We start from the raw sequence: 15,739 nt of genomic DNA on the forward strand, positions 1-15,739 counted from the left end.
TGTAACAAAAAATCTGGTGTGGGGCACTCACATAACTTTCCTTGCCGTTATGAAAATTGATCACCTGACGCTAGTGTTCCCGCGCATCTCAAGTCTACTATCAAAGATTTGAGCCAGCTGGTGACAGGGCAATAACGCTGGAGACACACATGAGGTCTGCTATCTCTTCATAGTGAATGATTTAATAGAATCAACAATAATTTGCAATTGAATAATAACATTTTCTCGAATTTAAAGCTTATTTTCAATTTTAGGTGAAAATGTTACTGAACATTATTGTAGAGATTTTAATGCTCAATCTACTCCACTTGATTTTTTCGTTTCAATTGTATCTGTAGCCTGATAATTGGAATCTATCTGCATTGATGGGGCAAAGCTCCTGAAATTTTTACAGATATGGACTTGTGGCAGTTGATAGAGCTTATCAATGACTATTTTAGGTATGAATTTGATCAAAATCGTTGGAGCCGTTTCCGAGAAAATCACTAAAAACCCTGTAAACTATCTATTCTCCAATTTTCATTCTTGTTTCAACAATCATTGATGAAACTAATAGAGTCTTATATTATAGAAATTATAAAGTCTGGATACCTCAAATATTGTTTTGTGATCTAAAACGCTACGGTACCGTACCCAACTTACCTATGCAAGTGGAGCAAGGGAAGGAAAGATATGAATTATATCACTTCAATTAAAGTAGGCCTACCTACTAGTAGTAGTAGGTATGTTATTAACCATAACTATAGTAGTAGGTACTATCATACCTATAGTAGTAATACCTATATTATTACCATACCTACTAGTAGTGGGTATGTTATTAATAATTTTTTTCCAGCATGTTGTCCATTTTGTAATATATTCTCCTTTTCATCAACAGTTACAAGAGGCATCATACGAGGCGTGGAGAATCTCGATGATCTGAAAGTGTCTGAGATCACCGTGAAAGTGACCAAGCACCTGCGGGAGTCGACGCCCGACGAGCTGAGCTCCCTGGCCGAGGATCTAGCCAGCAACGAGATAGACAGGACTCAGTCAACGACGGACGGCGACAAACACAAAGACAGGACACAGTCAACGTCCGACACCGACAAACATAATGTCACAGTTCGCCTACAGGTGCCACAGCACTGCGGGGCCAGGCACGGAGCTGGTGAATTTGTTTTCATGGCGCGTAGAAAACTTGGTGACTTGGTGCTACGTTGTGCACCAAGACTAGAGGACTGGATTGATGTGGTGCGGAGTGAGAACGCTAAAGGCAGCGCGCATTGTTTGTTGTATAGTTGATTTGTTGCATGACTTATTATTACCATACCTTGATTACCATGTATTCATTTTTTTAAAGAACACACTACCGTATTGTGCATTCAGTTGTGTGTACATTTTTTGTACATTATTAGGGTGCTATCATCTCAAAAAACTTATAAAAACAATACTTATGGAATGGTTAACAACGGTAATTACTTTGAAAGTAAGCTGGAATTCATTAGATTCAATCCCTATAAATTATTAGTGGAACTCAGTTTGTTTTCCAATACCTTGGAACTTGGATTTAGTTCTCTTGCATGCTCAATATTGACATTAGATAAGATGATACTTCCAATAAAAGATGACATTCATATTCTGGGAGGTGAACACTGGTTCTTTTGGTACCTACCCCCTTGTTACAATCCTGAATCCTGGATGGCCTGAGAGGTCATTAATAAAAATCAAGGTTGTTAAAATAGTATACCTATTCTGTTAATTTGGTGCCATACTGTCAATATTTATTTTTGAAAATAAGGTATCTTCCTCTTTTATAATATTAAAATCAACACAATTGAGATACAGACCATTTCTTATTCTGGAATCTGCGTCAAATTTGATTTATTGCTCAATTTATTAATATACTCCTCCATTCTTTACAAATTGATTAAGTCATCTACTTTTAATAATTTTATATAATATCAAGGGTGTACATATTTTCCTTGTAAATTTGTAAATTACTGTATAAAAATAAGTGGACAGTAAAGGAAATGCTACATTCCACATTATAATGTAGATAACTTATTTGAATTGAATATTTGGAGAGCAATGCCAGGGTGTGTTATTTCCAATATTATGTGCAATCTACCATCTTATTAAGGTTTTCAATTGTTTATTAAATAAGTCTTTGAAAACATTTTTCTCATATTATTTCAGGATATTCTCTATGCATTGTAAAGTTTTTATGCTTGTTATTAATTTTGTTGGTGGATACTTCTTGTTTTTGTACAGACAGAAAAATATCTTATATCAACAATATTTTATTTATTTGTGTAATCTTTTGATTATTTTCAGATAGATAGGTTTTTGAACTTTAAAGTGTATTTAGTGCAGTATTACTAAGTATCTTGATTGTTCATTGTTTTCCCTTCAACTCGTGATAATAATTTATATGAACGTTGAATATAAAAAACACTTTTGAAGTAGAAAAACTTACTTTTCAGCAGTTACGACGTTTCGACTTGTGGGTCATCTACAGACACTGCTAAAAAGTGAGTATTTTTACTTCAAAAGTGCTTTTTTAATCCAAAGTTTCAATTAATAGTTGACAAGAATGGTCAAACAACACACTAATTTCTTTAACATAAGTATAGCCTATGGTTTATTAGTTGTAATTCTCTTTATATGTTTTATTTTATTCTCTGTTTTAGTGAATTCATAGTGCCAAATCAGTTATCTTTCTCTAGAGAACTATCAACTTTGAACTCTTTTCTCTTTGAAATGTTGTTATTATATTTTGTTGTACTTTGTTAGTTTATGAAGCTAGATGTTATAAAGAATACTATTTTCTGCTGCCATAATAATTCAGTAATTGAGTATCTCAAAATAGATTACTTTCAACTTTGGCCTTTTGAAAAAACCTTTTAATCAAATAATAAATAGAAAAATTATTGAGCTTTGACTATGTATTTTTGGTGTAAATAAAAACGAAAAATCATCTATGTATATAAAATATACACGTGTACGTATGTAAATAATAGGTGAAGTATATATATTAGGAATATAAGATCAGTTGAGTTTTTTAGATAGAGTTGAGCATAAATAAATTTAAGTTGCTCATTGAAGACTTCAATGTTAATGCTATTGGAATAAAACATTTTAATATTATATGGATCTATGAATGATACATCTTTCAGTCATAGATATATCATTGATACAGTCTATTTCTTTGTTTCTCACATTTAGATAATTACTATTTTCATTTAAATTTTAATTTGTTATTAATTTCTCAAAAAATATTTTTTGAGATTTCAATGCTAATCTAAATCCAATTTTCATTCAAGTTCACATGAGATGTAATTGATAAAACTCATGAAGCAGGTCAAATATGCATTATCAGATTAAATCCAAAGAGCCCTTGTATCGAAAGTATCAATTTATAAGAATAGAATAAAAATGATAATCATTATTTTTTGTGAATCGAATAGGTTCTTAAACATAACACATGAATGAAAGGATAATTATTGCTCAATGATTAGCGTTCAAGTTTGTACTTACACATACAGCCATGTTCCTTGCTCTATCATTTCTAAAGGTTCACTCACGTCATCACTCCACTTTCTTTACAATAGAAAACCGAACAGCCCGCCTCTTGATATTTTATTCATGAACCTTGGATACCCAACTTATCCTCCATTGTAATGTGCTTGTAAGATGACTTTCTGCAGGATTCCTTTCTTTCTAAATGTGTTCCTTCTCTGTTGCTCCTACACTCTACTCATCTTGCCCCAAAGAGGAATAGCATTTCTCATCACTCTTTCCAGAGAACACACGCTAACCCCTTATGCAGACATGGACTGCAGTCAGGCCATATGGCTGTACCATTTATGGGAGTCCGAGACTGCAAATGCTGCATTTGAAAAGAGACCATTGTACAAGCACTACTTCAATTAGTAACACTCCATAAGAATCATGCTGTTTGGAAAAGCTTGAGAGAGTATAAGTAGTCTGCATATCTGTATACATGCATATCAATCTCTATTTGATGCCAATTGAACTCTATTAACAATCAATAATATTGAGAATCCAATTCTTGCAGTATTGTGGTGTATCGGTACTTGAAATTAATTTCTTAGAAGAAGAAGTATTGTATTTCAATTATCAATAATCACCTACAATCAATTGAGAATGACTATTCCCAAATAGTAAAACAATAGTCACTTGGAATCTCCTGTGAATTTGAACCCATTCTGATTTTTTTAATATATCATTAACCTAATTTTCAAAAGAACCATTCAGGCTATGTTGATTTTATTCTATTGTGCCATTATGTTCATCTTGACTTGTAAGATGAGAGAAATTAGATATACTTAAAAGATACTTTGAAAATGTTCTACTAAACTTCAAAAATTATTTTCATATCAACCTTAGTAAAATGATAAATCCATGTATTATTAATATTACAGAATTTTACTAATTTTCGGAATAGAGAAAATCCAGTGAATCTAATTGTCAAACTGTAAACCTGACGAATTTATGTTTTTTCACAGAAACATTTTTAATCAAATCAATAGATTATTATTCACAATATTATTGTCATTAGAAAATATTTATACAATATATATGTTTGTGTCTTGTCTCATTTTATCAACATTGCCGTTTTCTATTTGAAAAGGTTTCTATTTTAATATATATGATGTTATCATCAGATTGAATATTTTATACATTTATCTATTTATTTCAGATATTTATTCCGAAATTGCTTTCCTCTTATTTTAAAACAATAGTAACAAATGAAATAGCAGACTACATCTATAATTATTCCATTAATAGCAATAGATTGTATTATTCTTATTTGAAATATAAGCCTTATTTTTTGTTGAAAGTGAAATGTTATTCTAGCAATATTTGTTTGATCTCAAATAAATTTGTATTTTATAAACTGTTCTATTATTATTCACTTCTCTCCCACCTGAACTAGGATTTGAAATTACTAGAATTATTTCCCGCCAAATGAATAATATACTATAGAAAAACTGGGGTTTTGTGCCTTTGATGTATATTCGTCTTTAATCAGAAGTGAAAAAACATACTTTGTAGGCCTGCCTATTCCTATTGTTCTGGAATAAATAACCCATCCATACTATATATCCTCTGTGAAATCATTCTTACTTCATATTTAGTTTTAATATAAGTCAAAATATAAATTTGAAATATATTTTGAGTTGCCTCGAATTTAGAGAAGTTATAACTGTGAGGAATTAATAATTTAATCTTCGGCACTTGGAACTCCGTCGAGTTCATGAAGCAGTTCATTATTTGATTGCGTCAAATTGGATCATTTGATTACTTCATTTTTAACGCAAGACTGTATTATACTGTAACTATAAAATAGGCCAATATTATTAGAGAAAATCAACTTATTTCATGATCAATGAATATGCAATGTTTGTTAACAGAATATCAAGTATTCGTCATTTCTGAAAATTCAATATGCTAACATATGAAAGGGATTCATTATTATTAGAGCAATAAAAATCAACTACTCTCCTTCAAAACTTCTCTCCCTCACCTCATAGACGCTTTCACCCAATAAATATATTCAATCCAATTAATAAAATAACTATTCAAAGCAATTTATTATTATTGCCACCGTCGTTTATAGAATACGTACCACTTCCTGAGAGTCGGTTTTCATAATCCACTCTCATGCATTCACAGACTTGAGAAGTGTTTCGTATTTTTTCTTGTGTGAAATTGTGGTGAATCATGTTCAAACAAGTCAAATGTGGTTAGACATTATCAATTGGAGCAGTTCTCACATTGCTTATCAATATAGTACGATTGGATAAGAAGGTGTAGATGTAGATATTGTACTCCATATAAATTGCAGCTACGTTCGTTCATGCTTTATATCGGAACAAGCTACTCTAATGATTAGGCCTATCATTGTATTGGAAAATCTCAATAGAAGTTATCCATAAATTTGTAACTCTGTATCATATTTAACCAAAATATTCAAAGTACTCTATTCTGTTATCTTAGAATAGTGTCAAATAAAGTTTCCGGGCAAATTATTTATTGTATTTTCCTAAACTATTGAACAATCAATGAAATTTTAATGGGCAACCTTGTTTTTTATTGAATGAATCACATTTCCGGATGAATGACATAAAAAATTACAAAACGATTGCAACTGAGTGACTTCCAATGGTCAAATGATTTTTATGTTGATAAAGACATGAAACATCACATGTATTTCACTTCATTGGAAGCAGAAAGCGTTTTTATTTCAATTATTAAAAGCTAATGTGAAGGAGAAATTGTAAATTTATGGAATTTGATGCTTTTTCCTTGACGATTTACTACTTGAAATTCTATCATAGATTACGACATATTATATTTCACAGTGAATATTTTTAAATTACCGTATTCATTTTTTGGATTGCAAGAGAGCTTCGCAATTTTCGAAAGCAAGACCTTTTCCTTTCTAAAGGACAAAATTCTCGTCAACACAATTTCAGACTATAACCCAACTGCATGGTTTGTGTTGGCGAAAACAATGCTCAGTTCCTAGTAAAGAACAAACTCTCAAAAATGACTAGCATACTCTCTCAAAAGAACCACTCTGCTCCAAATATTCTTTAAAACTCACTATGTGCCCAACCAGAGAGCAATTTTTAATACCTCAAGGGCAAATCAGACTAAGTTTGATTTTATGCATATCAAGGAAGAAGTGTTATTGTTTATCATAATACATTCCGAACCAAGAAGAGCATCAAAATAATCAGAAAGTTTGCCTTGACTGTTAAAAACATCTGTTTATTATTTACAACTAAATTTGGAATAGCTAGTGTTGTTATTCTTTAAAATAGCATTGATGAACAGTACGTGCCCAAAACTGTAGCCTACTGCTTATTCATCATTTGTAAAATGAAGGAATGATGAAGAAAAATATCACTTCAATCATCTTCTACATGAGAGACTATTCCTCACAAAATGTAGAACACATTGCTATTGCAAATATTGCAAATGTAATACAAATAAATTTCACTTCTGATGAGGAGCTTCGTCAACCTAATATAGACAAGGCACTAGCGTGATTGAACTGAAATTCCTGTTCACACAAAATTTACTGTGAAGTAAGGTAGCCTACCTACATGTCGTAGGCAACAAGGAATTTGGACTTATAGAACTAGACCTTGGATGTGACTCTAATCTGTGATAGAGATAGACTAATTTTAGAATTACTTTACCGCTATTATAGCTTGCTATTGAATGTGCATCAAGCATCATTTATATTTTTTTGATTGAAGATAATGTATTGCAGTAATTCTGCAAACTATAACAAGTACCATTCTGAATTAAGATATTTTTATAAGGGTCATATCCTGTAATGTGTATTTCTAAAACATTCATTTTCGAAGACATAACAAAACTGATTTCAAATTTGCATCATATGCAGGTCTATATTCGTTATGATTGCGGCTGAACCCTTCAATTCCTATCCTGACTACAACACCATTTTTGAATGTGCATCAAATACATCTGATTGCGGTTATGCTCTTTAGAGGCTATTCTCCTAAAACCTCCTTTCCAATTTGGCAACAAAATTGTTTTTCCGTCTCATTTCTCTGTCAGCTTAAAAGCAGAGCTCGCAGCTGGAACAAACAATGGGGCAAAGAGAAGCGACCTTAACAGGAGCGAAAAATGCACTTCTTTTGCCAATTGTTGGTGCTCCAGTTGGAATGCAGTCATTCCTGCCACTCTACGTGCACCAACTGCCCGATCAGATTGGAAATCGATCAGTACGCGAGAAGAGATTCGATTTTTGAGAGAACAGATGGTCAAGTCTACAGTTCGCGCAAAAAAACAATCGCCGCGAAGGTGTGGAGGTCAGGCAAGCTCGGTGACCACTCCAGGTTCTACAACTGGACTCTTCGGGAGCTCCTCTCTCTCTATCTCTCTCTCCCTTCAACCCCTTTATCTCAAGATGAGGATAGAGTAAGATAGAGTTGAAGGAGAGTGCCAAAAGTGCGACCCATACACATTCAAGAACAGCTTCTCGGGTTTATTTGGTCGTAATCCATATTCATAATGGGTTAGGTCGGCAGCAAGCCAGCAATGGGTGGGCAATAAAATAAATGTTGGAAGTTAGCAACGGTATTTGTAGGCTGAATATGGTCTGTATTTGATCTGATACTAGAATGAGTTCGGTTGAATCAACTGACTGAGTACACTAATATACACATATTATACTAAATTGCACACAGTATGCATAACTGCTATATGGGCAATACATACAAAGAATAGGTCATCTTCAGAAATAGAACTGGATATACTGTCTGTAATGATATCATAGTAAGTTATTACACTGTACACTTTTCAGCCATAGGAGATATAGATCTGGAAGATGTATATATTAAAAAAAACTGTATTGCAAGAATAACCTTTACACAGTTAGTACCGGTAAACACTCTCAATAGGCTACAGTGCACTTCATACACACTGATGAAAAATATAGATCGCCTGCAGAAAAAAGAATGCAGAGTATAGGAGATAACTAAATAGAGCAGTAGAGAATATAGAAAATATAGAAGAATAGAGAATGCACTAATAGAGAGTATGGAAAGATATAAATTCTTGTATAGTCCAGTCAACGAAAGATTGTAGAGGGAAAAGTTTGGAACACAATTATTCCACTTATTTCTTTCATGCTTAAATCTTGGCAACAATGTGTTCTATTGACATAATCAACTGCATAAAAATGAAGCTTGATCAATTTCCTTCAAGTATTGTTTGGTAAAGATTTTTGATAAATCCGATACTTTTCGAGATATTTTTGTTCTAGTGATGCATTTTCGAAAAAAATATTTTTCCGCTCTTTCAAGTCTTATAACTTTTTAACAATTGATGAAACAAGAATGTGCTCATTACGAGATTGTAGAGCATCAAAAATTATCTTCCATTTCATGTATAATTCGACTATTTCACGCATTCCCATAAGACTGTTGCAGTTTTGACTGCAGATTTTTGTTGCAGACTGCAGTTTTGAGAGTCTTTGTTTGGTTGGAAGTTTAGAAACACCCCCTATGTTTAGTTCCGCAGACGTTCGAATAGGTACTCAATATGAATATTCATACTAGAGCACACTGCCAATTTATGATGACAGAATAGTGTGATATTCGAAGAAAGTCAATTGCTGCAAATCTTGAGATTTGACACTCAAAACTAAAACTGCTGTAACAGTCTTAGGAGAATGCGTGGAATAGATGAATTATACATGAAATGGAAGATAATTTGATGCTCTACAATCTCGTAATAATCACATTCTTATTTCATCAATTCTTGAAAAGTTTTAAGACTTGAAAGAGCGAAAAAATATTTTTTTCGAAAATGCATCACTAGAACAAAAATATCTCGAAAAGTATCGGATTTATCAAAAATCTTTACTAAACAATACTTGAAGGAAATTGATCAAGCTTCATTTTTATGCAGGTGATTATGTCAATAGAACATATTGTTGCCAAGATGTAGATATAAGCATGTAAGAAATAAGTGGAAATGCAAATTTCAAACCACCCTCATCCCTTCAGCATATGATGTAGGGGTTGGGATTTTTGATATGCTCACCTCCAACTATCTCAACAAAGTCGAAAATTGTGTTCCAACGTTCCCTCCAAATTTGATTATCAACTGATCTATTGTTGCTGAACAGAAAATTTCACTCTAAACACTAAAACTGCTGCAACAGTCGTAGGAATGCGTAAATAGTGAAAATATACATAAAGTTGAAGATAATTTGATGCTCTACAAACTCACGATCAGCACGGATTTTTTCCATCAATCGTTCAAAAATTATAAAGCCGATAATATGAAAAAAATTTGAGGCAGAAGTGTTTTTCAAAAAATGTCTCACTTCCAAGAGCTGATATCTCAGAAACTATGAGAGATATGGAATAGTTATTTGTGCAACTAGTGCGCAAAGTGACAGTTTGCTGCACCGAAAGAAACGTTTACGCCCGAGCCGTAGGCGAGGGCGGAATGGTTTCTTGAGTGCAGCAGAGGAACTTTGCGCACGTATTTCACATTAAGTTTTCCTACAGTTACCATTGAATATGAAAAGTAGTAATCTGGGTAAAATTGCCTGAAATCCATCAAATTTTTTTCTGTGTAATTTTATTATTGATAAAAACCTTAATCCTAAAATCCTAAAGTCCTCGTTGTCCTTGGTTATAATATATAATGAATAATATTACGCGTTGTGCTTCGTTGCACCTCTGCTCACTATAGCAGCCCAGTCACTGTTACCAACTTCATTTTGATTTTGCTGCACTGTTGCTCCATATAACCTACTAAGTATTTGCGTTGCCATGTTGCAAATCTGGAGTGCAGAAAAATTTTTCCCCGCACTAGAGCGGAAAGTGATTCTTTGCGTTCTGTAATCAGTGCAGCAATGGCCACTTTTCAACGTAACTGTAGGAAAAAAATATAAAGGACAAAACTTGTTGGTAATTTTGTAAGCTTCAATTTTGCACAGAATACAAAATGTTCATAAGATGCATAGTTTCCGTGATATATGCGAAAAATGAAGAAATGGTACTTTCAAACCACCCCCACCCCTTTAGCACAGAGGGTAGGGGTGAGGACTTTTGATATGTTAACCCTCTTACTATCCTTAGAAGAGCTGTGGAGTTGAAAATTGTGTTCCAAACTTTTCCCTCTATACCTTTATTTGAGCATTCGTTGCCTGCACTTTGGAAAACATAAGTTATCATTGTCACAGCTATGAGCACAGCTGATGGATGAGGGAGCCTAATGCTGATTTGTTATCACAAGTCAAGTTATCACTTCATCTTCTCGAGGGTCATAGGATATATTTTTTATACAAGGCGTGGTGAATACTGATTTTTCATAAACTTCAGCCTTAAGAGAAACAATAGTGCACTTAGGCCTATGCTATGCTTAAACACGTATGCCATCGTTTTCTATGCTTCAGCCTTCCTACTAAAAGGGAGAAATTGTAGAAGATTGAAAGTACCACAAAATTAATTACACACACTAACAGCGACGAAAATATTTTTTCCTACAGTTACCTTGAAAAGTGACCATTCCTGCACTGATTACAGAACGCAAAGAATCACTTTTCCGCTCTAGTGCGCAAAGTATTACTTAGCGTACTCTTAATACTTTGCGTATTATCTTGCAGCCATCCCAATCAGATGTTGACATTGTTGGCGTGTATTTTGAATGCGAATTTGTTGTATCTATATTTTTTCTGATTTTCAAATAAAAATGAGAGCTCCTTAAATTATACATTTTTAATATTATTAATTATTCATTATTTCAAATATTTGTTCATTCATAAATTGATTGGTTGAAAAATTATTCTGGAATTAAGATTTACTAAAAATTATTCAAATTTTCAAATTAAATGGATTAATTTAATTTTTAATTTGAATAAATTATCGATTATTAATTTTCAATTGGATTATCAAGTTTAAAATAGATTAAAGTTGTTATTAATAACAAAATTATACAGACAAACATTTGATGGATTTCAGCCATCATTTTACCCATAATCAACCACTTCTCATATTCAATGGTAACTGTAGGAAAAATTTAATGTGAAATATGTGCGCAAAGTTCCTCTGCTGCACTCAAGAAACCATTCCGCCCTCGCCTACGGATCGTGCGTAAACGTTTCTTTCGGTGCAGAAAACTGTCACTTTGCGCACTAGTTGCACAAATAACTATTTCTTTTCTTCACGGTACTTCTTTTCTCTATGCTACTATCCTGTAGCGAGTTCTATCTGAACTTAGAAATGGAATAATAGAATTGGAAACCAGCAATGAATTTTAGCCTACTGTAGAAATCATAAAACATAATTTCGAACTGAAGTGAAGAAAATCGACAACAATAGGCTGACATTCTGTTAGCCTACTCGCGCCACGGTACATTATTTCTCTAAAAAGAAAAAAATATTAATTAAAAAAAAATCTTTCCACTTCTTTTAAAGATCGATCCTTGCCTATGGAGATTAGATTTTAATGCACTGAGCTTATTGTGGTCGACAACAGTGAGGTTCACTTTCAACTGTCAGCATTCCTTATGAATAAGATCTATGCTTGCCATTCAACCAATGCTGACAGATTGAAGTGAATGTGACTATAACACAGGCTCTGCTTTGAGGAACCGGTAGCTTGAGAGGAGGCTGCAGGCCTTCATGTCATTAGTTTCTGTCTCTCTCGCTCACTCTATTTCACTCTTTCTCTATCTCTCTCACTCCTCCAGGCGCACGTGCGTTCACGCATACATTGGAACGCAGTAATTATTATAGGACGACACGTGACGTGATGAACCATCAGTCAAAAACTTGCTCTGGAATTTACATGGCAACCGCCGTTTTCGAACAAGCCTCTCTTTGATCATGCTTGGAAGTGTGTTTGAACAATTTATTATATTTTTTGTAATTGCACCTGATTCTTTTTCGCATTAATCATAATTTCACATATTTATCTCACTCACTCTTACTGCGGCAGTCAATGCTGCCCCTTATATGACTAGACCTCAAGGTATTCATCTACAAGTAGTCTGGATTGCATAGCTGTTTGTTCTTCGTGAAGAAATAATGTCAATAGGTTACAAGATTGACATTGACATTAGAGCAATTAGTTTGGAATTGATACTAGAGCTATTCATAACTATTTTTTCCTTTCAAATAGAGCCATTATGGTGGATCTTTTAGTTGAAAAATTAAATTACTTGACACATAAAAGAACGAAAAAATCAATTAATTAATAATATAAGGCCTCTTAAAAATGGATTAAGCCCAGCTTAGTAAGTTCTATTCGTGTAAGAGATAAGCTGCATAAGAAGCTAATAAAGCAGCCAAATAATATTCAATTAAACAACCAGTACAAAACATATAGGAATATTCTGAATAATTTAATAAAACAATCCAAAACTGATTACTTCAATAAAAAATTTGACGAACACAAAAATAATTCCAAAAAACTTGGCAATATATCAACGAGCTCTTAGATACTAAAAAAATACCAAATCAATCAATATAGAGGCCAAAGTACTTAACAAATACTTTACCGAGGTAGGAGAGACTTTTGCCAGGAAAATTTCTGATGACATAAATAATATACCCATTCCTCAATCTCAAACCCATGTGATAAAAGTATCTTCCTCAGTCCTACTAACGCCACCGAAATACAAAAAAAAAATATTGGTCAATTAAAAAATAAAGCAACACCTGGAGCCGATAATTTTACTGGAGCATTTATAAAACAAATATCACACTTTATTACAGCACCCTTGGAATTTATATTTAATAAATGTCTGAGCAGTGGATATTTTCCCACGAAATTTAAAGAAGCAAAAATCATACCTATACCTAAATCCGGACATCTCAGCAAACCTGAAAATTACAGACCAATAAGCCTTTTAAGCAATTTATCCAAAATACTAGAAAAGATTTTAAAATTGAGATTGATGAGCTTTTTAGAAAAACAGAATATAATCAGTGATAACCAATATGGGATGGGGTTCAAGCTAAAAATTCAACCAACGACGCGCTAATCGATCATTTGAATAAAATTATTGTAAATGACAATTTTAATGAAAATGTGCCGAGCATTATTCTTAATTCAGGCCTTTTCCCAAGTTATAATAGTAAATTTAATACACAATAGACTAGAGCCATTATTGTAAGTGAGTTAGCGAAATAAATTATTTTCTCTCTCTATTATGATCGGCCACGACTTCGAATTCACAGGATAGATATTTAAAAATTGTGGCTCCGAGTCGTCGAGGAATGTAGATTATGGAATTATCTCGAAAACTTAGCTCCTGTCGCGACATAGAGTGCGATAAGGAGTAAAATAGCAAGATATTAAAATTTTAATTATCTACCTACTGATTTTGCAGTTACTATTTGGTCCTAAGGCTCTAGAAGCCACGCGACGATTCGTCAAATTGATTCACCTCGCCCAATAGGAGACCTGTTTCTAAATACAGTAGTGGGGCGATTCCCCAGCCGAGAGACGAGATTACGTTTCGGAGGACACTTTGCTAGGAGCACTACGAGAGTAAAGATGTAGTCATTATGTTTCGCCCTTTTTGGGCAAGTTTATAATATTAGACTATTAATTAATGTAGGAGTTAGTTCTATTTTTATTAAAGTTTAAATTTTCTAGTAGTGCCATGTCCTGAAAAGTTTGATTGTGTTTCTTCATCATGTACGAATAATTTATTTAGTACGAATAATTGTTTCTTCAAATAACTGCTAAGGTACGTAAAATAAGGTTAAAATATAATTTAGGGAATTTAATTAATTGAAACTTCCATCAGAGTATTGTATCAACAAAGCCTGTTATTGTTCAAGTTAATAATATTGATTGAGAATAATTCTTTTGATTTTATTAGTGATAGAAGATGATTATATTTTTTTCTGAAGAAGTACATACAGAAAGTAGAGAAGAATAAGTTTTTAGTTACCTAAAGGTTAAAGTAATAAGTTTATGTTACATTTGAGTTACGGTATTGTTTCTGAAGATATACAGGGTGATTCGTAATTATGGTAAAATATTTTAATACGTGATAGTAGAGGTAAAAATAAGAAAAAAAGTTCATATAAACATATATCCATAAACGCTTCATTAGCGAGCTATACAGGGTGAAAGATTTCGCCCGGAATTCAGTTCCTCTGGTGAAATACACCGATGCTGAATTGTTTGGGGACTAGTTTTTTAAAAACTTATGCTGGATTCATATGGAAAAATATCTGAAAAATTGAATAAAACTAGTCTGGAAGCTGTAGTGTGAGTAGTTTTTGAGGAAAAAGTTGAAATATGCAAAAAATCCAAGTAGAAAAACACAGACTTCTACGTTTGATGCCCAATAACTTTCTTTAATGACCAGTAAACAAATAATTTTTCGGAATAAAAATTGTTGAGATTTTAATTCTGAAAAGAATTATGTAAGCTGTGTTAACTAAATTCAAATAAAAATTTAATAAAATGTATTCTTATGTAGTACATTACACCACAAAAATTTGCTGTTTTATGAGGAGAGAACTAATAACTCCTAAGTTGTAGCTGATTGCAAATAGAATATTCGGTTTTTTATGAAAAGTTTTTTTCATATGAAAGTAGCATATCTAAATGACATTAAACTTATACCAAAAGACTAGTAGATTATGCCATTAAGCCTGAGGAAGCTCGAACAGAAGTAGGATCTCCTATGATTCCTGCCCAAATGTTTACTGAAAACTGATGTTGTGGAAGATTAGGATTGATGGAATGAGGATTCTCAGCTGCCCAAATATGTTGGTTGTTGACGTTAACGATAGCTGTTCTTGGAGAGTGTGCCTCGTCGGTAATAAAACGGTTGTTAAAAAGTTTGGGTAAACAATTTTACTAAAAACCATCGGCAAATACCAGCACAGGGAATACAGTCTCGTGGCAATAGAGTATGAACTTTCTGGAGGTGGTATGGATGTAATTGTTGCTATTTTAGTTCCTCCAAATAATAGATTGATGGACATTAAACTGCACTGACAATTCTTTTGTGCTCTTCTCTGGATGTTCATAAATTCATTAAGAACTTGTTCTTCTAACTCAACAGTCATAGTAGATCGGGGTCTGCCTGCATAAATGTGGCTCTTTGGATATCAAAGAATCTGTTTCAGACAGACGTTGATGAATAGTGGCAAAAAACCTTGAACTTGGACATACTCGGTTGGGAAAGTTCTCTTGATACAAACGT

The 15,739-nt window shown here is 33.0% G+C and overlaps 1 protein-coding gene across 1 annotated transcript; it reads left to right on the forward strand.

The window, feature by feature from the left end:
* The first annotated feature begins 657 nt into the window (after positions 1-657).
* On the forward strand, positions 658-3,467 carry LOC120352676. The gene has a single exon (XM_039434367.1). The coding sequence runs from the start codon at positions 673-675 to the stop codon at positions 1,282-1,284; it is 612 nt and encodes a 203-aa protein (XP_039290301.1). The 5' UTR covers positions 658-672; the 3' UTR covers positions 1,285-3,467.
* The last annotated feature ends 12,272 nt before the right edge of the window (positions 3,468-15,739 follow it).

The sequence above is a fragment of the Nilaparvata lugens genome, chromosome 8 (assembly GCF_014356525.2).
Source record: "Nilaparvata lugens isolate BPH chromosome 8, ASM1435652v1, whole genome shotgun sequence".
Classification (NCBI taxonomy): domain Eukaryota; kingdom Metazoa; phylum Arthropoda; class Insecta; order Hemiptera; family Delphacidae; genus Nilaparvata; species Nilaparvata lugens.